General features: G+C 41.7%; 1 protein-coding gene across 3 annotated transcripts; it reads left to right on the top strand.

Annotated features, from left to right (window-relative positions):
• Positions 1-67: 67 nt before the first annotated feature.
• ANKRD29 (ankyrin repeat domain 29) lies at positions 68-27,904 on the top strand. 3 transcript variants are annotated; one of them, XM_032180879.1, is made up of 11 exons: positions 68-130; positions 5,061-5,171; positions 7,208-7,306; positions 9,305-9,403; positions 14,783-14,881; positions 17,585-17,683; positions 17,775-17,801; positions 23,117-23,215; positions 23,663-23,758; positions 24,807-24,905; positions 26,539-27,904. In XM_032180879.1, exons 1-11 carry the CDS (start codon positions 110-112, stop codon positions 26,620-26,622), a joined length of 933 nt encoding a protein of 310 aa, XP_032036770.1. In that variant the 5' UTR covers positions 68-109; the 3' UTR covers positions 26,623-27,904. The 3 variants fall into 3 exon arrangements, with proteins under 3 accessions (XP_032036770.1, XP_032036771.1, XP_032036772.1); XM_032180880.1 differs by lacking the exon at positions 17,775-17,801; XM_032180881.1 differs by lacking the exons at positions 17,775-17,801; positions 23,117-23,215.

Here is a 27,904-nt window from a genome sequence, read left to right as displayed (position 1 = left end):
AAGGAGGAAGGGAGGGAGGGAGGGAGAGAGAGAGGGAGGGAGAGAGGGAGGGAGGCGCTGCGCCCCGCCCCGGCCCCGCGGAGCTGCGCGGAGAGGCGCGGAGCAGGGGATGCTCAGGATGTCCTTCAAGGTGAGCCGGGGGGGGGGGGTGTACACAAGGGATAGGATCATTTAGCCCTCCCGTTTCCTTTTTTTTTTTCTTTTTTTCTTTCTTTTTTTTTTTTTTTTAAAAAAAAAATAACTTTCCCTGCCGGCAGCCGGCGAAACGTTTCACCGTCTTCTTAGAATTAGAGCTTCATTTATTTATTAATTTATTTATATTTTTAGGGAAAAAAAAAAAAAACTGTGGGAGGGGCGGTTTGGAGGGGGGGAGAAAGAAATAGAAGCGCCCTTCCCGGGCTGTGGGGTGCCCCAGGGGTGCTTTGGAGGCAGGCTGTGGAGCTGCAGCTGGGGTCCCCCTAAGGACGGCTGCTCGGTGGTGCATAAATCACGGCCCTCCGCTGGCTTTAGGGTCTGTGCTCTGCAGGTTTTGATGCAGCCGGGAGCCTCCCCTCGACTTTTCCGGTCCTCTCTGCTGGCGCTGGTTGTGTAATAGTTAGGAAGCAGCTTTTATCCCTGCTCCCCGGCTCAGGCTGTGGTGGCCACTGAAGCTCGGCCGGTTCACTCCCTTTTCTGTGATTCCTGCCACTGTGCTTCTGTCATCCAAACCCACCCCAGAACAGTCAGTCAAAACATCACCTAAAATAAGTTTTTTTTTTTGTTTTTTTTTTTGTTTTTTTTTTTTAATCAGAGGACAGGATTAATAAGATCAATTGGCAAAGAGGGAAGCAAACAGCAATTTGCTGATGATGACAGATTATATCTAGGCTAGATGTACATCTCCTCAGTTTATGGACTTCCTGGATGCTGTGCTTGCTCTTCACTTATTGATCACCAGCTCTGTGCCAGTCCTCTGCCACATTGCTCGTGTTGCATTGCTTTATATGAAGGGTTGTTCACTGTCCTTCCCTCTCCCTCAGTCTCCCCCAGCAGTGCTGGTGCTGCACTTGCCCGGTGTTATTTCGATGGCAGGACTGCTCAACACTGCAGGTGGCTCCCACCTGAAGCCAAAGCTCTCATTTGTCAGGGAGCAGGGCACTTGAGTGGTGAAATCTCAGCATGCATCCCATTTTTTGTCCTTCCTTGGCCCCATACCTCTTCAGTCTCTCCTGTCACTCCACTCTTTCTCCGTGAGTTGCTCCCACCTTTGTTTCTCATCAGCACCCACCTTAATTTGCTCACGGTCTTTCTCCTCTTTTTTTTTTTTTTTTTTTTTTGTCAGCAACTAAGGTGCCAGCCCCATGTTCTTGCCACCTTCTTCCTTTTTGGCATCTGTGTGTTTGGTTTTTTTGTTTTGTTTTTGTTGTTTTAACCTTGTCCTTCAGATCTTTGTTTCTGCTCTGTCCCTACCTGCTCCCTTGTTGTGCCATTTCTCACTTTCTGTCCCCTCCTGCCCAAGGTAGCTCAATGCCTGCTCTCTCTCCCCCTGGCGAGCTGCAGGCCTCTGCTTTCTCTCTCTTCTCTGTGTCTTGTTCCTTGGCATTTTCCCTTTCTCTCAGAAGGCAGTGTACTTACTTTGGACTCCAACCACCCTCCATTTGCTACTGCCTATTCATATTTTCCATCTTATTATCCTTCTTACCCACAAGCTAGCATTTCTTGTTCACTCTCATTGTCTGTACAGGTGAACATCTTCTCTTCTTCTACCACATTCTCTGTGCTTTTGCCTACCTTAACTTACGTCTGTATCTTCAATTACCTGTCTCTTTACTCAAGGTCTTCTGTGTAAGACGTATTACTATCTAATGAAGACCTCTGTCTTTCCTTCTGAGTCCCACTAATATTTCCTGTTATATCATGCTTGATTCTGATTTCAGTTTTAAAACTTTTCTCTTGACTCCTCCTTTGCATCAGGACTGGTTTGGAAACTGAATAAGGAAAGGAAATGTTCTTGTATTTTGACAGTACAAGGAACCACCTGTCAACTCTGGACTAGTGTTCTCCTTCTCCCTTTTCTTTCTCTCTTTCTTTTCTTCCATCTTCAAGATCACTGTTTAAGAGCTAGACTCATCCTCCTCAGCTGTCACCCTACTGTGACCTGCCTCTTCTTTGCAAACAGCAAGTGAAAGGCAAGGCAGGGAGCGGGAGCTGGTGGTCACAGCATTTAGATGATACTTTTCTCCTCAGCCTTACTTAGATGACACATACAGTTACTTTCTCACATTTTACTGCATTCCTGTATAGAAATGGTCTTGATAAATTTATAAGATATATTTTCCTCTAAGCCATTTTTCAATAAGCATTTTTGCTTGATGTCAACACAGCATCAATAAAAGGCAAGCATTTCACCTCTGAGCTCTCCAAAAGGCATACGAACAATTGAAATGAATAACACAGCCAAATTTTGCAGTAATGCTTTAGAGACCTTGATGAAATAAAGGAAATTGTATCCTGAAAATTGTTGGTGCTGGAGAAAATGACATAATGAAATATTAGCTAATGCTTTGGTGAAAAATGGCATCACTTTTTCCAAACGTTTATTATGTTCTGTTCCCTGACTGTCCATGCTGAGAATCATTTGTTTATTTTAAGAAGTTTTTAGGAGCAGACTAGCTTTATAATAAGAATTGCATCAAAACTTTATCCAAATAATCTCCTGAAATTCAACATTGCCTCTCCCTAAGAAGTATCTGAATTCATAACTAAGCAACAGCAGTCAAGGAGTATGTCGTGTCCTTTGGTTTAAAACCAGTTCATTGCTAAAAAATATTCAGTTAATCAGATTAATAATTCCAAGCTAATATATCATATTGTGTTTCCTAGTGATGTCAGTTTTGTTGGTATCACCTGAAAATGAAGAGCACACAGATATAAATCCTTGGATTGAAGGTAGAAGACAAATTGCTACACAAATTGGTTCTTCTTGAGGTTGTCCCTGTAGAGTGTCCAAATTGCTTGAATGGTTTTGCAAATTCTATTCATCTTGGCATATAAAACAGCTCAGATTTGTGTTTGCTTTTTCTGTCTAATCAATACATAGCTGACAGACTAAACATGCGTTGTACACAACTGTTATGGAAGGAGTCCCCAGCACTGTGGGGTCATGAGGGGAATTACAAGTACTGATAGTGATTACAAATTGGGTTAGAAACACCACTGGGAAAAACCTAATTTTGTGTCCTTGATGCATTTGAGAATTCTTCCCTGAATCTGATCCAAAGTGTGAGGACAACTTTGTTGGAGAACTACTGTAGGAATTACAGAATATCATGATAATCAAGACAATATCCCTAACTATGATCTCTACAAATAAATATCTGCCTGTTAAACTAGAGCAAAAAGGACAACATGGACCACTGTGTGTTTAGGTCACCTGCCTGCTATTACATACAATTTGAGTGGTTGCAAGGGTAAAGATGGAATAACCATGCTTCCTCGCTAGTCACCAGCAAAGAGGGTATAAAGTGCTAGCTCTGTTTTAAATGACATGATCAGCAGATTCACCAGAGGTAAAGCAGTTTGTCAGCTGTAAAATGAAAAACAAAATTAAGCCTATTGTGTTTCTTGCAATTTTCTTTTTCAGTCTCCTGCCCCAGTATGTGCTGGTACAAGAAATATTACTAACAATTTATGGGAACATTCCTAGAATTTATTGAATGGCTGAAACTTCTCTCAAACAGTTGCCAATTTTATGACCTGCTAACACCTATGAATATTAAAAATGCAACCAATTAAAAATTCTCAGTGTGATGGATATGGAATAAATTCACAGAGAAGTAATCTTGTGCCTGCTGGTTTCTGGGAGGTTTATTATACGCATGTCACTGAAGGAAGCAATTTCAACTCTGATCTATGGATATATTTTAAGTGTCAGCCATAAAACTATTTAATTGTAGTTCTCTATCACATTACACTTGTGCACTGACATTTAGACATGGGAAAGTATGCATCAAATATTCTGAAGCAGAACGATTGACTTTTATATCCGTTCTGCACTCTCTTTGGGTTATTTGAAGGCAGGATTCACTGGAGAGTAAGGTCCCTGAGTTGTTGGCACTGTTTTGGTCTGAGATAGCATCATTGATGTGATGCTTTACTGAACTGTTAGTGATATTCAGCCTTATTCAAAACCAGATAGAAGCCTGCTGTATGGTATATATACCATTGCCACCATAGCTTTGTTTCACCTCAGCACTTCTGCTGCCACATTGCTTACCCATCAGCTTTTTTTTTTTCTGTCCCCCTATTCTGAGGCAGTGATATTTTGCTCCTACAGAGAAGTTGCTTTGTGCCATTGTTTGTAGGACTGAGAAAGCTACCAATGTGAGTAGTAGTGGTCTGTGAAGTCTAGATTTCAGAGTTTCTCATTTTTGCCTTACCTATTGCCTTGTTTATATAGTAAATGAATTCATAAAGCTGTAGATGGCAGAATTTTAGCTTACTTTTTCTAGTATCACCCAGAAAATAAGTCATGCACCAACAGCTACAGGGTGTTAATTCCAGGAAGGGGACAAACCAAATAATATTGGAGATTTGTGAGCAATGCTTTTAAAGTATCAGGGCTTTGTATGGAAAAGACAGAAGTGGCAGAGAGCTAGCCTGAAATGCAGGAGGATGTCCTGCAGCAGGACATGGCAGCAGGATGAATCAGTCTCTGTAACTGGGCTCAGCCCCACCACAGGAGCAGACCATGCAGGTACCAGATAAAACATTGTTTTTTGTGATGTTTCCCTGGGGATCTGGAACAGCATTGTCAGCTCTTAATATAAAGCAAGCTAAAAGTCATGCTGCTATGGACACGGGGAAGACCTGAAACAGCATGAGGTAGCACAGGGAGACTGATCCCTGTAATTGCGCAAATAAATCAGATTAGCTTCCCTAAAGTGAAAAATGCCTGGCATGAATGCACAATTTTCACATGTATATTTGTCCAATACATCTTCCAAAGTTTTTTTCTTTTTTTTCTTTTTTTTTTTTCTTTTTCTTTTTCTTTTTTTCTTTTTTTTTTTTTTTTTCACCAGAAAGAAACACCGCTCGCCAATGCTGCATTTTGGGCTGCAAGAAAAGGAAACCTGGCTCTCCTCCAGCTGCTGCTGAACAGCGGGCGAGTAGATGTGGACTGCAAAGACAGTGTATGCACACGATGCACGTATTCCCTTAGCGCTGATTTTACATCGCTTTCCGAAGCCCACTGCAGAGGGTGCAGCAGGGATCTGACTGGAGACGTTTGAGAGTCTCATGACACCTGAACATGATTTAAAACCTTCCCTTGTCAGGAAGCAAGTTTGAAACTCAAGATAAAATAGCATGATGATTTATATCAGTGGCAAGGGGTTAGGAATTTGCCAGCCCTCAAAAATGTGTCTTACATAGTTATTTGTGGCGCTGACATTAAAAACACAGATCCTAGCACCTCGGGCTTCTCTCTGCAAGGAAATGTCATTGTGGTAGTAGATCACAGTGAAGAATCAACTCAGCCAAGCCCAGTAGCTATGATTCTGTCAGCTAACATGGCTCCTCATAATTAGTTTTTTTAAAAATAACCCTGGACCACAGTTTCTACTTAGGCAATGTAAAAGTTTGTATTTGATGTGCAGCCATTCCTGCTGTGAGGGGGCACTGCAGTGTGCTACATGCAACTGTGGTGCTGGCCTCCTAACTTCCAGCTCTCCCCACCCCAGTGTCTCCTGCACTGGCACCAACATGAAGGCACAGCAAGATTTCCAGGCAAAAAGGAGCCCAAATAAGTGACCAACAGATTCCAAGCAATTTTTTATTTTTATTTTTACTGTAGTTGTAGTCTCAAACTAGTTTTGAGGTTAAGAATAGGTTGAAAATACAGATAAGGTGTATGTCTTGTTATTCTGCCTATAACATATGTACCATTACTGGATTGTACAAAGCTACTGCGAAAAGCCAGGGAAAACTGAGGTTGAGACGTCCCCAGATTTCCATTGGTTGATGTTGGAACTGACTTACAGGCAGTTGTGCCTGTGTCATATGGGATTAATGCCACTTCTAGCAATTAATGTGCTTCTCTCACTATGAATGCCTTCAAAGTGCAGGACATTTCCTAAGCCCATTGTCTTTACACTATTTTTTTCATCTTCGTTTCATCTTTGACCTATAGGCAAGTACTCGCCATGCAGTAAGTCTGGAGTTGATCCTATGACTGTCATTCAGACAGAGAAGAAAAGATGCATAGATGGGGGCATGAAGTAAAAAGGATAGAGATAGATGAAAAGAAAGAAGGTCCACTACTGCTCATTTTTTCTCAAAATAAGACAAAGCTTGATCAAGAATTTTTATAATGCGCTTTAAAATATCCTGATATTAATTCTGTTAGGTATACACATTTTCTAGACTAAAATATTTTCATATAATTAAGACTGCATGCTCCATTTTTTGCAAATTCATACATTTCTTCTTTAGACTGAATTGGTATGTGTGAATGTTTTAGAAAGATTAATTTTGTCCTCATGTATGTGGACTTTGCATGTTGCCACACATATAACCTAAGTCTTGGTTCAGTGGACCAGTGGCCCTACTGGGGTACTGAGGGAACCTGAACAAATAGTTCTGTTATGGAAAGTTGCCTGATACAAAGTGAGGAGTCACAGACAGAGCTTGTCCTAGTCATTCAGCTAGGGAATTAGTATTCAAAACACTGGGACCTTACTCCTGGCTATGACTCAAAATGAAGTGACTCAGATAAGTCACTTTCCTCCTGTGTCCAAGGTTATTCTTCTGGAAAGGATGCAGATATCTTTGAGATTCTCTGATAAAAAGCTATGCGTAAACCAAAAATATTGTTGATGTTTTTGTTACACTTTTTTCAGGACAGTAATGCAAAATCACTGCATACATAGTTGTTGAATGGTCAGGCTTAGCTTTGCAGGCAAGTCTGTAATGTATTTGCTTTAATACCTGATAATTACTCATCTTCAAAGTATTCATGATAGCAAGTTTTAAATTGTCTTAGAATCTGTTCAGGGGAAGATTGGTCCCCCATTCAGGACAAGGAAAAGAAAAAGAGCAAACATGTTCTGTGGTCAACAAGCATAAACACTCTTCATCTTTTCAGAAGGGGCATTGTCTTTTGCAGACAGCCTGATTCAATGCTGAAGGTGTCTGTTGAAGGAACTGATCTGTTTCTCTTTATTCCCAGCTTGGCACAACAGCTCTGATGGTCGCATCTTACCATGGCCACATAGATTGCGTACGGGAATTGGTGTTGCAAGGAGCAGATATCAACCTGCAGAGAGAGGTAGGAGAAGTTCTGCATTCAGACAGGGATTGATGAAGTGACTGTTGGTTTATTGGAAATAATAAGAGTGTTGCCTGTTGCGTTTTGCCAACTGCTTATTTGTGCTGTGCTGTGCATGTATAAACAGGGTTCTCCTAAGGTCATCAAGGAGTTGGATGTCTGAAACTTGTAATACAAAATCAGATGCCAGAGGTACCTTTATAAATAATTCATCAAACATTTCCAGCACACAAGGGTGGGGTGCTTATATCTGAGGTGTAACCCTCAGGTTACTCCACTTAAGCATCTGCCATTTTATTTATTGGTATGGTAATTTACAGCTTTCTGGATGGGATAAACGTGATGTGATAAGGAGAAGTCCTTTACTTTTGACTTGCAGAATTTGGTCATTAACATAGGGTGGATGTTGTTTTGACTCAGTATACCCAAGAGTTTCTGCCTTTCAGTCCGAGACAACTCATCTCGAAAAATCACACAACTTAATCACTCTTTCCTGCATGTCTACTTTGCATTCAAGGCATCTCTCACACCATTACTTGCTTGATTGCGGGAAGGAAAATGTCAGCACCTAGCTCTGTAGAAGTGCCATCCCCTCATACACTGCTCAGGTAGTGGTAAGGAGTATCTAAAGCCATTCTGGTCTGTGTGCTGGTTATAATTGCTCTGCAACGGAGTGGGACTGGCCCCAAAAGAACAGCAGTTTGATGAGGACATGTAGTGACATGGGATGATGGCAGGAAGAGCAGGACAGCAGTATTTCCATCACTTTAATAACCCAAGCAAATGTTTCTTATTTTCCTTGGTTACCTGGAACTAGAGCACGAATCTCATGCTGATGTCTTCAAGTCACTGAGTCAGTGAATGTCATGCCTGATGATATAAGTGTCTTTGCACTAACTGGCCTAAACTTGCATTAACCATGAATGTCAGTATCTTTCAGAGGGGCATGTATTTGAACATGTAGCTTCCCTTAGACAAACATTGCTTGAAAAGCAGCAACAAAAGGAAAAGTTGAGAACAGTTTTATGGACCTTTTCTTGAGTTTCTCGCTGGACACATTGGTTCAGCAAGCCAATAAAAAGAGAAACACGGGAACACTCCAAAATCACTCTGCTGCAGAGAGGGAGCAAAATTAATGAAATTTAAGCCCTAGCAACAAAGGATACTAATCTGAAAGTAAATCTACCTACTCAAACTAGTGCTCTTGAACCTTGAAATTGCTGGGAACCTCAGGGAAAGGGAACACCCAGAGGTTTGTCTGTGAGAGGGGCTCTAAAATGGTCTTGAGGGGCCATGTGTTGTTGCAAGCTTTATACAACTAATACAGTTATATGTTATACAACTGATATAAAATAAGGGCTTTCATTTCTTCAGTGAGGTTAATAGAAAATATGAGCTGCATGACTGGCAATAGTTGCTTGAAGGCTGCTTAGATGAATGGGAAGCTACTCATGCAAAACACAAGGGTGACATACCAACAGCAGTCACATTTGGCCAGTGGAGAGTCAAGCAAAGTGGAGCTCTGCTGTGCTGAATAACCCCTCTGTGGTCTTTCCACACCCTTATCCAAATCCAACCTATGCTCCTGTTTGTCTTAGGTTGTAGAAGTAGGTGGTAGAGGGGATGGCTACAAATTGGATATTCCTCTCTTGAGTAAGACTGCTCTGTTCTCCATCTAGGCTTTCTTTCCCTGTCTGAAGACTGAAGAGAAGTAAATGAATCCTAAGAGGTCTATATTAGAAATTGTACAGAAGCCACTAGTGAAGCTTGATTTTTATTCCAATGTTTGATGCAGGCCACATTTCTCAGAGCGATGAGAAGAAAACTGACCTCTTAGCTAAGATACCTTGCATCCTCTTTAGCCCTCAAAAATCATCATGTATTTTCAGTTGATATTGAAATGATTGTGCTTAGTAAGCTTGAATTTGAAATGAAATGTATACTTTGATCAAGCATGTTATGTGTTTGGGTTTTATTTAATCATTTTTTCCCCTACAGTCAGGTGCAACTGCTCTGTTCTTTGCTGCACAGCAAGGCCACAACGACGTGGTGAAGTTTCTCTTTGAATTTGGTGCCTCCACTGAGTTTAAGAATAAGGTATGATGCTTTGTCTGTCTTTATATGCTGATACATTCTGCCGGTCAGGACTGTTGTTTCCTCTTCACATGAAACATGAGGTGGCAGCAGGAATATGGCAAAATGATTTCCTCACTGCAATGTTTTCTGAATAATATGAGTACTACAACATATTATGAAAACATTAACTTGGCACTAGCTTTACTACCTGGACTTAATGGCCTGATTTGGCCAAAGATCAGTCCATTGATAGTGAAATCAGACTTTCCTCTTAAGCCATTCTCCAATACAAGAACAAAGGGTCTCTTTGTACACCTCAGGTACAATCCCATTTTATGCATATACGTACTCCACTTGTGCAGGCTGGAATTAGATCCATGTTGGGAAGTGTCTGCATACCACCTTAGGAGACAGAAGAATATAATGGCTTCAGTTTGAAGAAGAAAAATAGTTCTTTATCCAACGGTAACCAATTTTTCAAGATATTGTAGTCAGTGATTGGAATAGGTCCCTCAACCCATACTTGCTGTTCAAAATCCCTGAAAACACAGGCTTTAAATACTACAGGAATTGATGGAACATCACTGGGACTCAACTCTTTACACTCTAGGGACTGTGGCAGTTATTACCGATTAAAAATCCCAGGGTTCTGTGGTCACAGAGTTCATGCATGCCCGTACAGTAGAATGTGGATCGATTCTGGTACCTCGGGGAGCTATGCTTGTGGTAAGCAATGCTCTGACCACAGCAGAAGCATCCATCAGTAAATTAAAAAACATGAATGAAATTGTGGCTGTTTAACCACAGCATGGAGTGCAGCTGTGGAACTTAGCACCATAGGAGGTTGCAATGTTAAATACAACAGCTGGATGTTAGGCTGGATTCTGGATAATCTTATGTGAAACAGAGTTATTGGGAGAAGCTGCACGTTAAAATAGAGTTGCTTATGAGTCTTTTATTTTAGGATGAGGGTAGCAAGATTCAGAAAAATATTCTCTCACATTCATTTGTATACAATTGGGTGGGTGAAATTACACTATTTTTTGAGTCATCTGACCTATAGACAGGCCACAAAAGCATGCTGAAGGAGCATGACAACATCTGATCATTTCTGAAGCATGCAAAATAAATTAAGGAGTCACTAGGGCAGATAAAAAGGTGTAAAGATCCAAATGAAAAGAAAATCTCTCCGCATTCAGTCCCTCCTGATATCTTCCACCTTTGGACAAATACAGGCTTGGGCTTTACTGGATGTATCTCCCATTGGCCTTCTGATTTGTTTTGGTACTGGTTCAATTTTCTGATTTAATAATGTGATTTCCATAGCTTGAAATTATTAAATCAACTCTTCTTTCTGTTAAAGGGCAGCTAAGATAACAGGCTCTTCCATCCCTTCCCCCAAACCCCAGGAACAAAGTAGCTGACAAAATATGCCTTTTCAGGTCAGAGATAAGGCATTTTCTGATTAAGGCACTCAGCTGGGAGCAGCACAAGAAAAGATGAGGCTGATCCTGTCTGTTTTTAAAGGGCATTGCAAAACTCATCAATTTACAATGAACTTTCTATTATACATGAAGATGTTTAATTTAAATATGAAAACAGTTTTAATGAAACCTAGGAAACAGACACTTTTAAGCAAGGCAATGCAAAGTCCAGTGTCTTCTTTGTAATTTACTCCTCTGTAAATTTTAATTACTGCATTTGTCACTCATATGCAAGAGTGCTGGAGAACGATCTTAATAAAACAATTCTTGGTATGCCTTGTATCATCTGAGTTGATATTCACTATGACAGGCTAAGCAAACATCCCTAGAAGTATGTATCAGAAAATAAAATGTTTTCTTTTCTTTACCTGAGACACGTTATAAGCTTGCATCTGGGTTCTTGTAAGGATTTCCATGGAGGCATGCTTTCTGAGCAATACTGCAGGTTGAACAGTATGTTGGAGGCTATTTTCCAGTGGGCAGTAATTGCAGAAGATCGATTCCCCTCCCTTGTAACATATTTCAGAGAAAGTAAGAAAAACATCATGTAATTCTAAGGTGCTTGCAGGCAGTGATGACAGAGGTGAAGGAAGGGACAGGCAAATAGAGAGGTGTACACCAGAGAGCGTGGTCTCATCGGGTGCTGCTGTTCCCAGTGCTTACGTGGGAGATTGGCAGCTACTGTACATGCTGCTGACAGGGAGGAGAGAATATATGGATAAGAAAAAAGGGTTTCAAAGGAAGAATTACAGAGGTAGCTGAGAGGACTGGCTCCTGTATGAGTTTCCAGTGTGCTGGAAGGGTTTGCAGTAAAGGATTAGTGGAAGCTAAGCTGTGTCATGAAAACAGGATATGAGCAGGAAATAAACCCAAGCCTGAGTGCCTTCTCTCAGCTCCATTGCCCGTTTCCGTCCCGCTGCAGAGCGGTTATTGCCCTACAAGTGTCTCTGTGGCTCCTCACATGTCCCTGCCTGGCTCAGAGTTTCCGAGAGGTTTGCCAGTACCAAAGGTGCTGCTTCAGCATTTTACTTGTTTCAGCTGAAGCCAAAAAAAAAGAAAAAAAAAAAAAAAAAGAAAAAAAAAAAAAAAAAGAATCACATGTCTGAAGGAGATTTTAAGACTGTCATTTATTTCTTGTTTTCATCCTTCCGTCTACCTTATAGTCTGTAAAACAGTGGGATCTTCAGCTAGAGCTTGCTGGAGAAAAGGCTCTTGTGCTGGAAAAAAGGGAAGAAAGTGAAAGCAAGATGTAAGTTTGAGAGGAGTTGGGGGGCTGATTTTTTTTTCTCCTCCTAAAAAAATGTGGACCTTTGCAGTGTTTTGTCCAACAGTGCCAATTCCTTGATTTAACTGAGTGTTGTCTTGCCATAAGGTGTTTTCTATGGAAAGGATTCCTGTCCCCGAGTTCTTTATCCTAAAGCAAGACCAATCCCTATTTATCATAGTGGTACTCACATCCAGAGCATGCACACAAGTCTCAGTCTCTTCTGTGGAATGTGTTTGACTTTATAGGAGACAGTAGAGCAGGTCTTAGAGCCCACATGCCTTCCTGATCAAGGACCAAATCCTTGGGCCAAGGAGTTGTTATTTGATTTTTTCTGGCCCTGGAAATATTTGATTTGATGTGGGCAAATGGAACTAGATCAGGGTGGTCTAGATCCCTTGGTCACTCTAGTCTGAAAGATCTAAATGTTATGTTTTGGAAATGTGTTATTCTTTCCCAAAATGTATCTAAAACTGTTCACTGAATTCAACCAACTACTAGGTCAGGATCCCCACATTGAGACACTTAGACATATCCTGCTTAAAGTGTCCTCCTTCTTAAACCTCAGGCTGTGACATCTCCACAGTGGAATAGCACAGTCCTGTTCCAAGCACTTGACTGTGGTTAGCCGTGCAGACCTGTCTTTGATTTGTCCTCTCATTTTGTGGCCTCCAGAAATTATGTTAATAACCAAACAATCTTCTTAAAATAACATAGTCTTTTGGGAATACAAGGATTGTAGAAAATGAAAAGCCAAAAAGCAATAAACAAACTGTTCTCATATGCAGCTGAACATGACCACTTACCTTCCAGATGGGGAACCTCAGTATTTTTAAGCTTCCTATAGCTCATCCTTCCCTGCTTCTCTGAGGAGGACTTACAGTCTTGATACCACAGTTTCTTTTCTTAACTCATTGACCTTTCTCTCCTCATTTCCTTCAGGGAAAGTCTTTAAAAATGTCTCTCTTTTTATTTGTTTGTAGGCCTTCAATCTGTTAACTCAGCGCCCATGTAAAACTGGCTTTCAGCTGATGGGAGACAGGAAATAGGTTTCATGAAGATACTAGCTTTTCCCATTGTGTTTTAAGTTTGTAGAAGTGTTTTGTTGGTTTGTTTATTTTAATCCAGAAACCATTGTGGTTGCTTTTGTGTTCCGTTCCAGCAGTTTCAATTAAATTAGGATATTTTTTTTTTTACAGGAAAGTCTAGTGACTCATTACTACAGAGTAACTTAACTCCACTGACCAGGTTGCACACCGTGTTTACTTACATAGTCCAGAATTAACAATTCTTAGATGGTCACCTAACAGTTTCACATTGGTGACTTTGCTGACACTCAAGCCTTTCTTGCATTTTAATGTGGCAGGGCAGGAGGGTGAATAGTTTTTGAGCGCAGTTACAGGCAGTCCCTGTGGATTACTTCAGCCATGTCAGGGCTTGAGTTTCCGTGGGATTGTTATAGGCATGAAATAGCACTACAGATTAAAAAGTTTGATTGTCACTTCCCGTTATAACAGATTAATTCATCCATTTGGGCTGTAATTTGTCTTGCTGGCTATCTATCCATGTGGAAAAAATTCAGACAAAACTTTTGAGCTGTTTCAGAAAACAAGACTGAGGAAAAATACTACCTTTTGCCCACAGCTTCTAGAAATCATTTATATGAAAACTTCAGATAGCTTGCTTTGTGGAGGAGGAGCTTGAGGCAGGGAGAAGGTGGGGAAGGAGACAGAAACCCTCAGGGATCCATGACGTAGGGCATGCGTCATCCTTGCATCATGGCATGGTGCCATCCAGGGCAGAAGATGAGAACCTCCTCTCCATACCAGTGTCAGAAATTATGTCAGTTTTTAAGTGGGGTACAGTGCAATGAACATGATGTGGCAAGTCCCGCATTTGCTATTTCCATTGTTTCCGCTGGCTTGGAATTGTCAGCCAGCGATCCTGAGGTATTTCCCATCTCAGATAGCTCCTATGGGAGCAGCTCTACAAGCCAGACATGATGCATGTGCCTAGGTCTCCCTTTAGTGGTGATGCACAGTAACTATAACTGCCAGGGATCACTTCTTCAGCAGAGTTAATGGGGCTTTCACTGGGTCATGGGTTTGGTCTGAAGCACGCTTCCACATTTAGCTAGAATGCTTTTAGATGCATCTTCCCTACACTTCTTAAGGCCAAAACTAAAAGGTGAAAGGCAGAACATGACAGAACGTGAGGTTCTGGTCAAAGAAGAGCAGATGATCGGTAGGCTTTAGAGCAGGGGAAGTTTGTGCTGTCCTACAATGAGAGGAGTTTGTCAGGGGCAGAGGATTTGTCAGTAAAAGTAAAAGAAGAGATGCAGAACAGCTTGGTGTTGTGAAGCAAATAAAGTCTCTAGTGGGAAGGTAGAAAATGAGGAACTAAAAGCAGAATTTTCTTTGTTCCCGTCACTCACGAAAAAAGCCTCAGGAGAAAAACGTTTATAGTGATGGAGCCAAAGATTTAAGGGCCATGGCTTGGCACTAAAATTATGAAGGATTCAGTAGCTAGTCACTCCAGGATTGTTGTGAGCCAAATTCTGAAAAGCCTTAAGATTTGCTTATGTTTTATGGTGCCATTCAGTCTAGCATCTTCACTCCCGCACTGCTGTACCCTTTCTTTGCTTTTTCACAGGATGGAGGTACTGCTCTTCTAGCTGCTTGTCAGTACGGGCACGCAAAGGTAGTGGAAACTCTGTTGAAGCACGGTGCCAACATTCATGATCAGCTTTACGTGAGTTATTCGACACGGATAATATTGACAACACTGGTGGTGGAACAAATGTGCTGTTTGTTGGACAGCAGTGGGTACTCTGGCTCCAGCACAGAGAAGCATTTGCCAAATGTTGTGGTTTTGTAGTACTCTGCTTCTCTACACTGTGATTTTTGTTAACTGTCTGCTTTTCACAGTTTTGGGAGAAGCAGTACAAAGCCAGAAAAGATGGGTTAGCTATGTTTTGGTTCCTTGTCTGTAAGAAGGCTTTGTTCCAAACCAGCACCATCATTGTGCTGTCCCTTACCATTGAACAAAAGCTCATGTCATGTTTTACCACATCAGATTTGCATTGCAGGCGGAGAACTGAATAACCTTAAAGCCACTGAGGCATTCAAGAATCAGTTTATCAGTTTTCCGCCAAGAAATGTAGTAGAAGTTATGTTATCTTTAATATATATATATTTAATATCAGTTAAAATGATGCTATTTGGTATTTGTGTGTCTCTAGTTTGTCAGTTCTTTGGGCAAAGAGTGGTTAAAATGACCAAACTGACATTGTTTAGTTGACTTTTCAGAAAGCTGGACTGAGCCAATGAAGTACTGGATTTAATTTACTTCAGCAGAGGCACAAATAGGCTGGGCTTTTCAGCATTCAACAAAAATGAGTGGCAAGCTTTCTCTCCACTTCCCACCACTCTTACCTACCTGAGGGCATAAGACAAGTCTGACAAAGTGGAATTTGTTCCCCGTGGATATATGTTTGGTTTTTTTCAGCCTTTTCTATGGGGTTTGTAGGATGCTGTTGGTCAGCACTGAGCACTCTCAGCTCCCACCAGTCTTCATGCACTGGTCACACAGAGAGACCCCACCTCTGCGCTGCTCCCACCCCACATTTGTGCAGAAGGTTGCTCCACAGTCACTGCTGTCCTTGCTTATTTAAGGGTTAGAATAATTCATAACATTCATAATGTTTGTCATCCTCTGTTTGCTAATCCCAGGGTTTTCCACCTGGTTTAAAAATAGCAGTGCTTTTGCACCTGGAGACACTTACCTAGAAATAAAGGCAGTAAAATGACTTCCTTGTTGTCTCTGCTTGAAACGAGCAGTATTTACATTCAGATTTAGAGATGTATTTTTATTGCTCAAAGTCATGAGGCAAAACCAGTCAGAAAAAGCTGCTTAATAAAGTAAGAACACAACATCTTAAAAACAAGCATTAGCCTAACTCTTTTTTTTTTTTTTTTTTTTTTTTTGGGACATTGCCAAGTGGCTTTTACACAATGGTATCAGGCTGGCAGTTTCACTTGCAGGCAGCCAAAGGAGAGGGAGTTCATGCATGCACTTGGGCAGTCCTCCCCAAACCATCAAGATAGATGTTTTAATTTTAAGCTGAATCACGTGAGGGGTAGAGGAGAACACAAGAGAATATGTCAACTAAACAGTGCTAGTTGCAGAAATATTTTATAGCCTCTAAACAGCTTTCTTGTTATAGCACCAAATCAAGTACAAATCCTAAATAATTGCTTTAAAATAATAATGGTTGTATGACAGGCAAGCCAGGCTCTCCATCTTGATTGGTGCTGTATTAAAGAGCTCTTTAATGTTACACAACCCTGTCTGCTTTCTAAATGGAAGTGTTCCTACTGTATGTGTCTCTGGAGGAAGCTGCAAAATGCCCAATGCCATCACCCTATTTCATGCACTTGCACAACAGCCAGAGGAAACAGACCCTCAGAGGGCCTGGGGATGGATATTCACCTGCAATGCCAGCAGATACCTCTCTTCTTTACCAGGAAGGGCATTTGCCATGCAATCAAGGTCAAACATTTTAGATTCAGTCCCTGGGCATGCTATTCAGCACAGGTTTCAGGCCTGTGCTGAGTTTTGCAGAAGGAGGGCCTAAGCAGTATGTCTTTCCACTTCTAGTTGGTTGGATGGCTTTTAATGTGGTTTGAAAATTTTTCACTGAAAAAAACAAAATCAATGAGATACGAGTTTTTATTTTTTTCCTATGGAGAAAGCTTATGTGACTCCAAGTGTTATGAATTTTCTAATGTTGAGAACATCTCCACGTGAAAGTCATGCTGAAAAAAAAATAAATCCCGGATTAGTTCATTTTCTTCACAAACTTTTCTTAGAGAAATGATGGCTTCTGACAGGGCTATGAGGTACTCTGTCCTGCATGGACATTTACCCACTTTTATAACAGAGCCAATCTCTTCTGCAATATGTGCCCGAGCAGTGGTCTAGTTGCTGGCATAGCGTAGCAGTATGGCACAGTACTCACTCCTTCAGTCTAAAGGGCAGGCTTCAGTGCCAGTCTCCAGTTCTGCAAAGTATTTGAACATGTTTTCACCATGTGCATTACTGTGGCAGAGCACCTCTGCATGAACTTAACAAACGTGAATAGATGTATTTGCCTAAATAGGAATGGATTTCCAGTTATGTAGACCAATGCTTTGGTGATCTAGACTCTTAGCATGCCAGACCCAGGACTTAATGCTGTTTGATACATGAGGGAAGCCAGTACTTCTGTGTGCTGAATGAAAACATTGCCATAGTTTGTGATTTCAGTCATTACTCCTTGAGCTCAGCTGTATATATATGCTGTTACACTGCATAATGGCTTAGGAAGGAGAAGATGATTCAGTTTGCTTTGTTTTTGCGTGAAAAGTACAGTATAATTTCAAAACAGTATAAGCTGGATATATTTGTTCTTAGGATGGAGCTTCTGCAATTTTCTTGGCAGCGCAAGGAGGCTACCTGGATGTCATCCGATTGCTCCTTTCTTCAGGAGCAAAGGTTAACCAGCCACGACAGGTAAGCTCAACACTTCAGGGCAGAGCTGGGATCTAATTACTAAATCTCATAGTTATTGAAAGTTAACACTGGAATTTTCTCTGGACATCAGCTTCCCATGGAGGTGCTTCACCAAAAGGTAAATTGTGGCCGTGACTGCATTTGTGTGCTAGTTCAGAGTGATAGTGTGGATCTGAAGGAAGTGCCCCAGTTGTTTCTGCTTGCACACAACCTAGGTAATTTCTGTAAGAAGTGAAACTGGAAGCTCCATTTTAGGCGTGCACCAATTGTGCTTCACATCCTAAAGGAGATCAGAAGGCTGATCCTTGGGAATGTTTTGAACCATGTGCAGGTTGGGCACGTTTGGGCCACGGGACCAGACTAAATCAAAATACAACCTTCAAGCTGTATTTAATGTTGATATGAGGGCCTTGCACTACCTCTTGCAACTACTGAGCTGTTTCTGCTGCACCAAGCTACTTGTGAGCACGCATAGCCCATCATGTCCTTGCGTTCTTTTGAAAATCCTTGGAAAAGCTTTGGAAAATCTGGGAACACTAGTGAGAGAAATTCAGTGTACTGAAATCACCAGAAATGTGGGTTCAGTATTGAAGCTAATCTTTGAAAAAAACCTTTCACTTTCAGTTTTATTTTGTATCCTCCCTGTGTACTCTGAAATTCAGGCGTGAGTATTAACCTTCACCTCTGTAAGAACTTGGTACGTGTGCAGAGCTTTGCTATCTATGTTTCCAGTTGCTCCCTCTGGTGGGTCTGATCCTGTAAACACACGAGACCAGTGGCAACTGTGAGCATGAAATTAGCTCCTCTGTAGGCAGTGGGGCTGCTGTTTGATCATTAAATGTTACGAATGAATTCGATGTGGGGCTGGTTCAGAGATCCCTGCTATAGAAGGCGAAGGGCTAGCTCCACCTTGCATTACTGTATGCTGTTGTTAGGTATGGGTGCATATAGGTTAGGTCTTAAACTAAGGGATACATAAGCATACCTGGTTCACAGAGACATATAAAAACTCTCTTAGTTTCCAAAAATATGGATCTTTAATTGTTTACCTGTGTCTTGATTCTAAAATCAGTGCTTACACAGCACCTTTAGACGCTTCTTTGAATAGCCAGGTGTGGGAGTTGCCCAGCTAACTTTGCTCCTGGCACTTCGAGGTGTCTGATAAGAGACAGACATTCCCAGGAATCTTTGCCTGCTCTGGGAGAGCCTCCCCTATGGTCTGCTGAAACCCTGCAGGCAAGGTAGCTGTCCTGGGCCTTGACTGCACATTGTAAATTGATGGGATAAGGTCTTGTGCTTGCAATCAGTCACGTATGTCTGCCAGGTGTCTGTGATCGCTGACTGTAGCAAGTAAAAAATCAGGAGGCAGGAGCAAATAAATGTGAGGACTCTAATAACAGAGGACAACGTGGCTTGTGACAAGCTTGGCCAGGTATTTTTAGGACTTCTTTTCATCTGCCCCAAAGAACCTGAAAAATCATAGCTTGGCAGCAGAGGTTAATCTATATGGCTTCTGCTGCATCTGTAGGTTTGTGTCTCCTTGCTGCTCCTCTAGTGTAAATAAACTGCACTAATATTTTATGTTCCCAAAACTAAAGTCATTTTCCTGCTGGATAAGAAGGATAAATCAGTGTTTGCATTAACGCCTTTTTGAGCAGGTCAAAATAAAGCTGGGGAGCCTTTGATTTAGCTGAACCAGTTTCACATTCATGCAACACAACATGTTTCGTGATGCATGTTCAAATCTCAGTCGAGGCAAAGACTCAACTCCATGTGAATGCCCCTCCTGGCTCTGTCTCATCTCCAGCAGTATGGGCTTAGTTTGCCTCAGGGTACCTCGGATCCCTGCTAAGATTATGCCTGGATAGGTCTGTGGCATTTGTATTCAGGTCCACTGTAATCCAAAGCATTTCCTCAACAAACGGAGCATTTTTACTGTTTAATTAGTAAAGAAATGGTTGGATGGACTTCAGTCTATCTCTTACTAACAGATTTGCACTTTGTTCAAAGGTGGCATGTTGGTTACCAGGAATGCAGCCCTAGATGGTGCACTTTTGAAGCCAGATGTCTCCTACAAGCTATGTTGCTCTTACTGCTGTAGCAAACTTTTCCAAGCAACATAACATTGAATGCAGGGCTGCCTGTAGCTGCAGAGTGCAAGGTTCATGCTTCTCCTTCCTAAGTGCCCATGCTTTCCTCCCTGTCTGGTGAATTTAGGAGTGTAATTCACCTGTCTGACCACATGCATCTTCCCTGTATGTGTCTTCCTGCTGCTCCAGTGGGTACCAGTTCCCCTTCTGCCTTGTGCCCCATCTCCCAGTCCCATGGGGTTCTCCAATACCTTGGAGATGCCTATGTGCAGGCCATTCAGCTCAGCTCTCACAAGGCTGAAGAGGGAAGCTTTCTTCCCTGGCAACATCATTCCCCTTGATTTTTAACCTTCTTTTCTTTTTTCTGGTGCTGGGCCCCCAAGGAGCTGGGCTGGAATTCTTTTGTCATCTTTTCGTCTAGACAGAGCTCGGAGCAATGTCTGCAGCCCAGTGTAGGCCATGTTTCTTCGCTTCTCTGACTCAAAAACAAAGCAAGGTTATTTGCCAATGAATTTTATACTGTGTGCAGGCTGTAGTTTGACTGGCTAAGGAGACTGAAAATGTTATTAAAATTAATTTTTGCTTTGTTTTGTTTTGTTTTTCCTTTACCTGTGATATGCAATCACACATAGATGCAAGCTAGTAAACAGAGTGCAGACTACAGTCCAGCAAGCTTGACTTACTTATTTTTAGAAATAATTCAACTGGTATAGTGGTGCAAATGGACTGGTAGGCAGAGTGGTGGAGGAGATGGCACTGAGCAGCCTGCAAGTAGGGTCTCTCTGTCCCTGAAAATCCTCAGGGGGAATACAAGGGTAATTTCACCTCCTACAGTAATCTGGCCCTTTCTAAGACTCTAAGTCTCCAGCAAGCACTGAGTTTCAAAGCTGCAAAGCAAACTCTTAAGTTAATGAGTAAGAGAAGGAGCATTAGAAATTTCTGCCAGGGTATGTTTGGGACTGCTGGACATAATGAGATATAGTTTGTATCTATTATGAATTTACAGGCACATAAGGAAATAATAAGCACAGCTTTAAACATATGGAGCATTTAACATTGTTTGTTCTACAAGAGTAACAGTCTCCAGTCTGCTGGGTGGTCGGAGGAACGAGAAATGGAAAGTACTTTTTGAACTGCTTCTTTCCCTGCTCTCATTTTCTTCCTGACTCATCTCTGAGTCTTAATATCTGTTTATATGGGAATTTTTGCATGGCATCTCAGTACAACATAATATCTCTTTCGCACCATACACCAACATCAAAATGAACGGAAATCTCATCGACACCATGTAAATATTATATGCTTTTACATAAACCTGCCCGTTAGATGCTGTTTGCATAAAAGATAGAAGCTGGCACTGTGAGCCCACCACCAACTTCTTAAACTTTCTTTCTTTTTTTTAAGCTAAATTCTCCAAGGTGCTCACTCTTTCTCACAATGTATTTTTGTCTCTACTCCATAACTGAGATGCTAACAATGATATCTAGCAGCAATACTGTTAAGGACAGTTAATGGTAACACTGATATTACCCAACACACGTATTATTGCCTTCTGCTTCTTTCACTTCATGACTGAAAACAAGAGTCATAAACATCACTGTGAGTGAAAGAAAGCTGCTATGTTCCCCATGTTGTTCTTGTACTTGCATTTTTTACGTAAACAGAAATGTGGATTTGCACATCATTCATTCCTCATGCCCATTAAATTGTGTAGGTGGCATGCCCTTTTCCAAGTTTTATAGGCTTTTTCGTTGCCCCTCTTGCTATTTTCTAGAGCCCTCTGGTGGGGGAAGATTGGAAAAATATCAAGTGTCCGTTTACTGATAGGGAAAACACTGTACGCTGGAGACAGACAGTTTTTGCTATCACGCTAACATCACATGCCCTCCGTACAAGAGAGCCTTTGTTATTTTTGAATCATAAAGAAAACCCGTGGTATTAACAGGGTATGTACTAGAATGAGGTCAGCCACTAGCACCCATGAGATCATTTATAGAGAACTGATACCAGAGTCAGCAAAGATCCTGTTTTTTGCCATTTTAAAAACTAAAGATCTCAGGGTGTGTACATTTGCTTTTCCTCAGAACCAGAAAAGGTGAAAACTAGAATACTATATCAAAGGGAGAAATAACTTTATTTTTTCTTCCAGTGGATTAAATCACTAGCCCGTAGAAAGCAGAGAATGGTTCAACAATGTTTTTGAATAGCTTTAGCAAGTCATATGAACCTTCAGTTGGAAGAGAGAGATTACTTCTTTGATCAAGGTGGAAATATTTTATTTAAAGTAAAAAGCTGTTTCCTTCTGAAACTTCTCATTAAGGTACTTTCAGGGGTTTTGTCTCATTCTTTTCCTGCCAAGTCTTATGGCTGCTGAGGCTGGTGGGAGGAACTGACAGAAGCAGGCACCCTGCTACTTGTGGTCTCACTTATAAGTTAAAGTCCATGCAGGCAAAGTCTTTTATTAAAGGACCATGCAAATTAATTTGGCGCCACATAACTAACTGCTGGAGTCCTCTTGTAATCTTGAGAAGCAAATTTGGCCATTTAGGGGGAAAAGAAGGAAAAATACAAAACTAAATCCTAATTGCAGAAATAATACTCCCAGTGTTTCAACTCACCTTTGCATTTGGGATAGAAATTCATCAGAATGTTTAGCTTATTTTGAAGATGCTTTTTATTTTCTGCTGAAATCATGATTGCCTCAGAGCCTAAGACTTGATTGGTTTACATTGTATTCCTTGAAAATTGACCTCTTTTTTTTTCTAGTGGAGCTCTTGAAGATAAAATCTGTGGGATACTCACCATCTCTGTAAGTCAGGACATTTTTATCAGATTCCCTAGGAGTGGACAATGTAATTTAACATTGAAAGTTGCTAATCATCTCAAGCTGTTCATTAGCTTCTATAAACAGCTCTCATTTAATAGGTACAGACACCCAACTGCAGAGTTCATCCATGCAGAGATCCTTCTGCCACATCCAGCCACCTAGATTTCGAACTACACAGCATACCTTTGACCTTTATATTTTAAACCTCCCTATTTGTTTCAGGCACAGCTGGTAAGCCACAGAGGGCTTTTAGTGTTCAAACAGCAATGCCAATTTCAGGTCAACCATGCAAGAGAAAGCATCGAAGGGTTCTTCTACTCAACAGCCAGAAATGTTCTGATTTCATACAGTGAGCTCCCACGTACTTCTGGAAGGGACTCTGCATTTGTCCGTCCATGACGCAGGATTTTATTGAGGAATTGAAGCTCATCCATTCCACTAGGCAGATTTTGGCAGTCAAATTGGGAGTACACGACATAAAAGCCAAATTTCTCAGCACCCTTCTTTTATTTGAAGGACGGGACGGCGCCCCTGTGGATCGCGTCGCAGATGGGCCACAGCGAAGTGGTGCGAGTCATGCTGCTGCGGGGAGCTGAGCGCGACGCCGCGCGGGATGTGAGTGCCACCTCTGCCTCTGCTCTGTCTGCAGTTTTGCGCTTCCTGGCGTGTTTTGAGGCCACAGGGCTGCCTGAGGGGTGGCCCAGTGTCCCCAGAGTTTGTTCTGTTTGCCAGGTTGTAAAGCTTGGGCTCTGTTTCTGCCCGCGTGTCTGGGGTGGCTCCCTGGAAGGACCTCCTGGAATAAGAGAATGAAGAGAATGAAGGCGTTCATATAAAAGAGAGACAGACATGATATATGGTGTTACTGGTTCATTTCACCCTGAAGTTTTCAGAGGAAAAATCCTTCAGATGCCCTAAAATTAGCAGCCTGATCAGTGGAGGTGCCTCCTCAAAGATGATGAGCAGAGGAGACCTTGCGGGGGGGACAGCTGGTGTTTCCCTCCAGCCTAGGGGAATGTGGATAAAGCATTTGTTGTGACCGAGCTGATCTTCTCTCTTTTAAAGGATGGTACAACTGCTTTGCTGAAGGCTGCCATTAAAGGGTACAACAATGTGATAGAAGAGCTACTTAAATTCTCTCCCACCCTCGGTCTGCTGAAGGTTAGTAGCATAACACATAGATTTGTCGACAGAAACTCAAGAAGGCAAAGGGTCTAACAAAAGACCTGACATTCATTACAAGTGGAAGATGATAGAGATTCAGCCCAAAAAGTCAAGAGAAAAATGAAATTACTTTATTAAGCCTTTAGTGCTACACACAAACACATCTTTTCAGAAGATATTGTGAAATTGATCTTTGGAATAAGGAAGGACATCATGCTGTGGGAGGAATTCTCTTGGTTTTTGTCAGCTGATTTTATTGCTACAGTAAACAGATTGCTCGTGGTGGTGCAGTTGTCAGCATTATACCCTGCCCTTTTATTGCCTTTAGTCAGCAAGCGAGAACCCTGAGAGATCAGTTGTGAGCAGCTCTTTGTTTGTTTTTATTTTCCTCTGAACTCAACCAGTGACTCAAAAATAATAGCAGGTATCTGGAAGCTGCATTTTAATAGCTGATCAAATTTCACACACCCATAAATCATACACTTTGATGACTTCTGTGAAGGCAACTAATTGGCAATTTTGATAAACCTGAAAATGCAGGTGGCATTAACTTGATTGTTAGTTAAGAGTAAGAAATAGCTTCCACGCTTACCTGAACTGTCAGCTTGCAGCCACGAACGAAAGGTCAGCTACGATAAAAATCACCATTCAGCTGCCTACCAGGGAGAATATTAATCATGAGAGAAAGGAGATAAAATGCACAGCTGGTTTCCATTACTGCTCGTACTCCTGTTCCAGTTGTGAATGGCTGATTTCACCAGGCAGCAGCAAGTGCTGTGTTCTTTTCACCTCTAATCTATTGACAAGGGCAATTTAAAAAAGAAGATATTAGTGTGGTGAAGTGAACCTGACTCTCACTTTTATTAAAGCATTTAACATCACCTCCTTTGTAGTCCACTAGCCTGCCAGCACCCTCTCCAAATCACAGTCAGGCTTTCACGACCTAACCTCTTCCATGTTATTTCTCACTTGTGGGTTTGTTCTCTGCAAGCATCTTTGTTTCGCTGCCTTTTTGATTCCAAACATCTCCGCTGGCGTTTTCCAGAATGGGACTTCTGCCCTCCACGCAGCTGTTCTGAGTGGCAATGTGAGGACGGTGGCGCTGCTGCTGGAAGCAGGAGCAGACCCGTGCCTGAGGAATAAGGTACGTCCTGGTGTGCCACCCGGGGCTAGGACCAGCTCTGAGCCTCAGAGCACCTGTGCATGCAACGTAGGTGGTGGTTGTCCACGTCTCTGTGTGAGATCATGACTGCACCTTGATCACCTGCAGCACCACCGTTCAGTCCATCAGTTTTTATACACAAGCATCTATAAGGGTGCTGCCTAAGAATAACCAGACCATGCACTCATTCACCCAGCACCACAGGTTAAATAGTTATCTGTAACTAGTCATGAGCTAGCTAAATTGTATTTTAGAGAAACAGTAATCTGTTACTTGGTTTGATAAGTCCTAAGTTATATTCATGTCTCGTTTCACAGATGTGTAAGAAGGATATGTCCACAGTAGGAGAAATCTATATCTGGGTGCCTTTGGTAGAATTTTCTTAGGATTTAGCACATTGCTAGTAGAAAAAATACCACAGAATTACATGCACTTTTCCAATATCTTCTTATAAATTTGTTAGTTTATTAAAGTAATTTTATATTCCTTTTATGACAGCAATTTTTCTGAAAAAAAAAAAAAAAGCATTAAAAAAATCTAGAAAGGGTTTTAACATTAAATGCTTGATCATTTCTATGAAAATGTCTTCCTCTGAGCTGTGTTTAGGGACTATTTACTTCTAGCATTTGATATCTAGCTGGGTTTGTTAAGCTGTGAATGGTTGGACTGGTATTTACTTCTGGTTTATGATTATGTGAATGAAAGCTTACAACACGAGTAATCCAGCATATGCCTTCTGAATGCTTTGGTTATTTAATATAAAATCAGTGCATGTAATTCCGACATCAATCCACTTGATGGCAGCAGGGTTAATGCCGCTCATACAGTAGTTTTTGCTGATACACATTTTGTTTTGATGCAGTCATCCAAACAACGTGCAAGACTTTTCTGCTGTTTGTAGTGATTTGCAGAAGGAGGGTGTACAGCATAAGTCTGTGGTTATAACTTCTCCTAAAGATTTTTTTTTTTTTTTTGAAAAAGCATGCAATTTGGCACAACAGTACATTTGCAGAACAGAATTATTGATTTTCAGAAGTAACTTCATTATAAATAATTTCTATTATTAAAATTGTATTCAATAAATACAGAAGACCAAACCCTGCTATTCTGCTACCTAGCCTACACAATAGTATTGACTATTTCATAGCAAGTAAAGTTTTTTTCCTTGGATTTTTATGGACTTAAAGATCTGCCTCATCTCCCCAAAGGATCATCAGCCATGTTCTCTTCCAGTTTTGTGGCAGCAGCAATGGGAACTCAAGGGATACCACTTACCCTGGACAGGCAGCACAAAAAAAGATGACCACACAAATCCCGTGCTAGGATTATTTTGAAGACTTAAGTGAGGTTTTGTAAAGAGCTATGCTATAATCATGTTATTGTAAGACGCCACATCAAAACCCCGTTATTTCTGCCATATAAACATATACTAAGTCTTGTTAGCTACGCTGCATGGAAAGATGACTTTAAGACATCTCCAACAGCGGTGGAGACAAAGCTGAAATAAGCACATCATGGTTATACCCAGCACCATCTTCTTTAGAGCATGATGATTTAAAACCATATTTGGGAAATAATCACTCATTTTTGCTAACCTCAAGATTTTTTGTTCCAGGCCAACGAGCTGCCAGCAGAACTAACGAAAAATGAACGCATCCTCCGACTCCTTCGCACAAAGGAAAAGCAAAGGAAGAGCTAATGCTGCCCTATAGCAAATGTGGTTTGACAGAGTTGTGCCCTGACGGCACTATCGTGACAGTAAACCTAGGTTGCCCAAGAAGGTTTTTTTGGAACAGTTTGCCTGATCAGCCTCTCCAGTATATGCTTGTGAACCCGTGAGGCCCTTGCCATGGAGTCGCCATGCCCTTGGGCCTCCATCTGGCATCGCTGAACTCAGAAGGACCGCAACAGGAGTAGGGTTTGGCCTGAGAGCAGTGTTTGCCCTGCAGCCTTACCTACGCTCCAGGGTCCCCCCGGTGCCAGCACTGATATTAGCTCCTCCACGCCTGCAGTGTACGCATCCCCACGCACCCGAGTGCTCCCGCTGTTTCGGAGATGCGTCCCTCTACTGGCATGGCCACACGCCTGCAATGAGTGCCTTGGGGTGCACTCGTGGGTTGGGAGCACTCAGCCCTTGTGCCAAAAGGACGCCCAGGTCTTGCAGCTGTTTGGAGTCAGCTGGTCCCCATGGTGCTGCTGCCCTCCCTTTGGTGGCAGTGCTGGCTCTGCCAATTCCTCTGTACCTCCAAGTGCCACGCAGGGCTACAGGTGACATCCCGTCTACGACATCCCAACAGGAAAAGTCCTCCTGCCTGTCCAGGGCTTTGATAAGAATTTTGTTTCTACAGTACAGATGCTACACAAGTAATCTATGTTCTGCATGCCCCCCCTATGTTACACTATGTTTTGATATCCACAACTACTATGCAATGCACTTGTTCCCAAAGTCTCTTGGCAGTAGTTAAGGGAGAAGTGCACAGTCGTACAGGTGTTTCAACAGCTGGTGAGAGGGTTACATGTAGCCATGCTCAAACAGGCCCACTAATTAATGCGGGCCTGGAAAATGAACTCTCAGCAGCAATTTTGGCCTTTGTTGTGGTTGCGATGCTTAAAATAAGACATGCTACTAGTGTCTGTGTGGAGAAGACAGTGAAAATTGTTAAGGTTTTGTAAAGAGCTATGTTATAACCGTGTTACTGTAAGATGCTACATCAAGACCCAGTCATTTCTGCAGTATAAGCATATACTAAGTCTTGTTAGCCACAAATACATTACAGATCGTTTTACATTGAGTCGAAGTATAAGGTTAGTCAGTACATAAATCCAGGGACTTCATCTGTCTTCAGACCTTGGCAAATTGCTGAAAAATTGCTTAAGATGTTGAGGACAGAGAACATTGAAAGGAGACACAAAATGGTCTCTGCTTAGAAAATATCTGCCTGGGATTCAGCTGAATTGTTGCACTTTGCTTCAATGAGTTT

Source organism: Aythya fuligula, chromosome 2, assembly GCF_009819795.1.
Source record: "Aythya fuligula isolate bAytFul2 chromosome 2, bAytFul2.pri, whole genome shotgun sequence".
In the NCBI taxonomy this organism is placed as follows: Eukaryota; Metazoa; Chordata; class Aves; order Anseriformes; family Anatidae; genus Aythya; species Aythya fuligula.
Note: the sequence above shows the minus strand (reverse complement) of the source record. Positions and strands in the feature narration are given on the sequence as shown.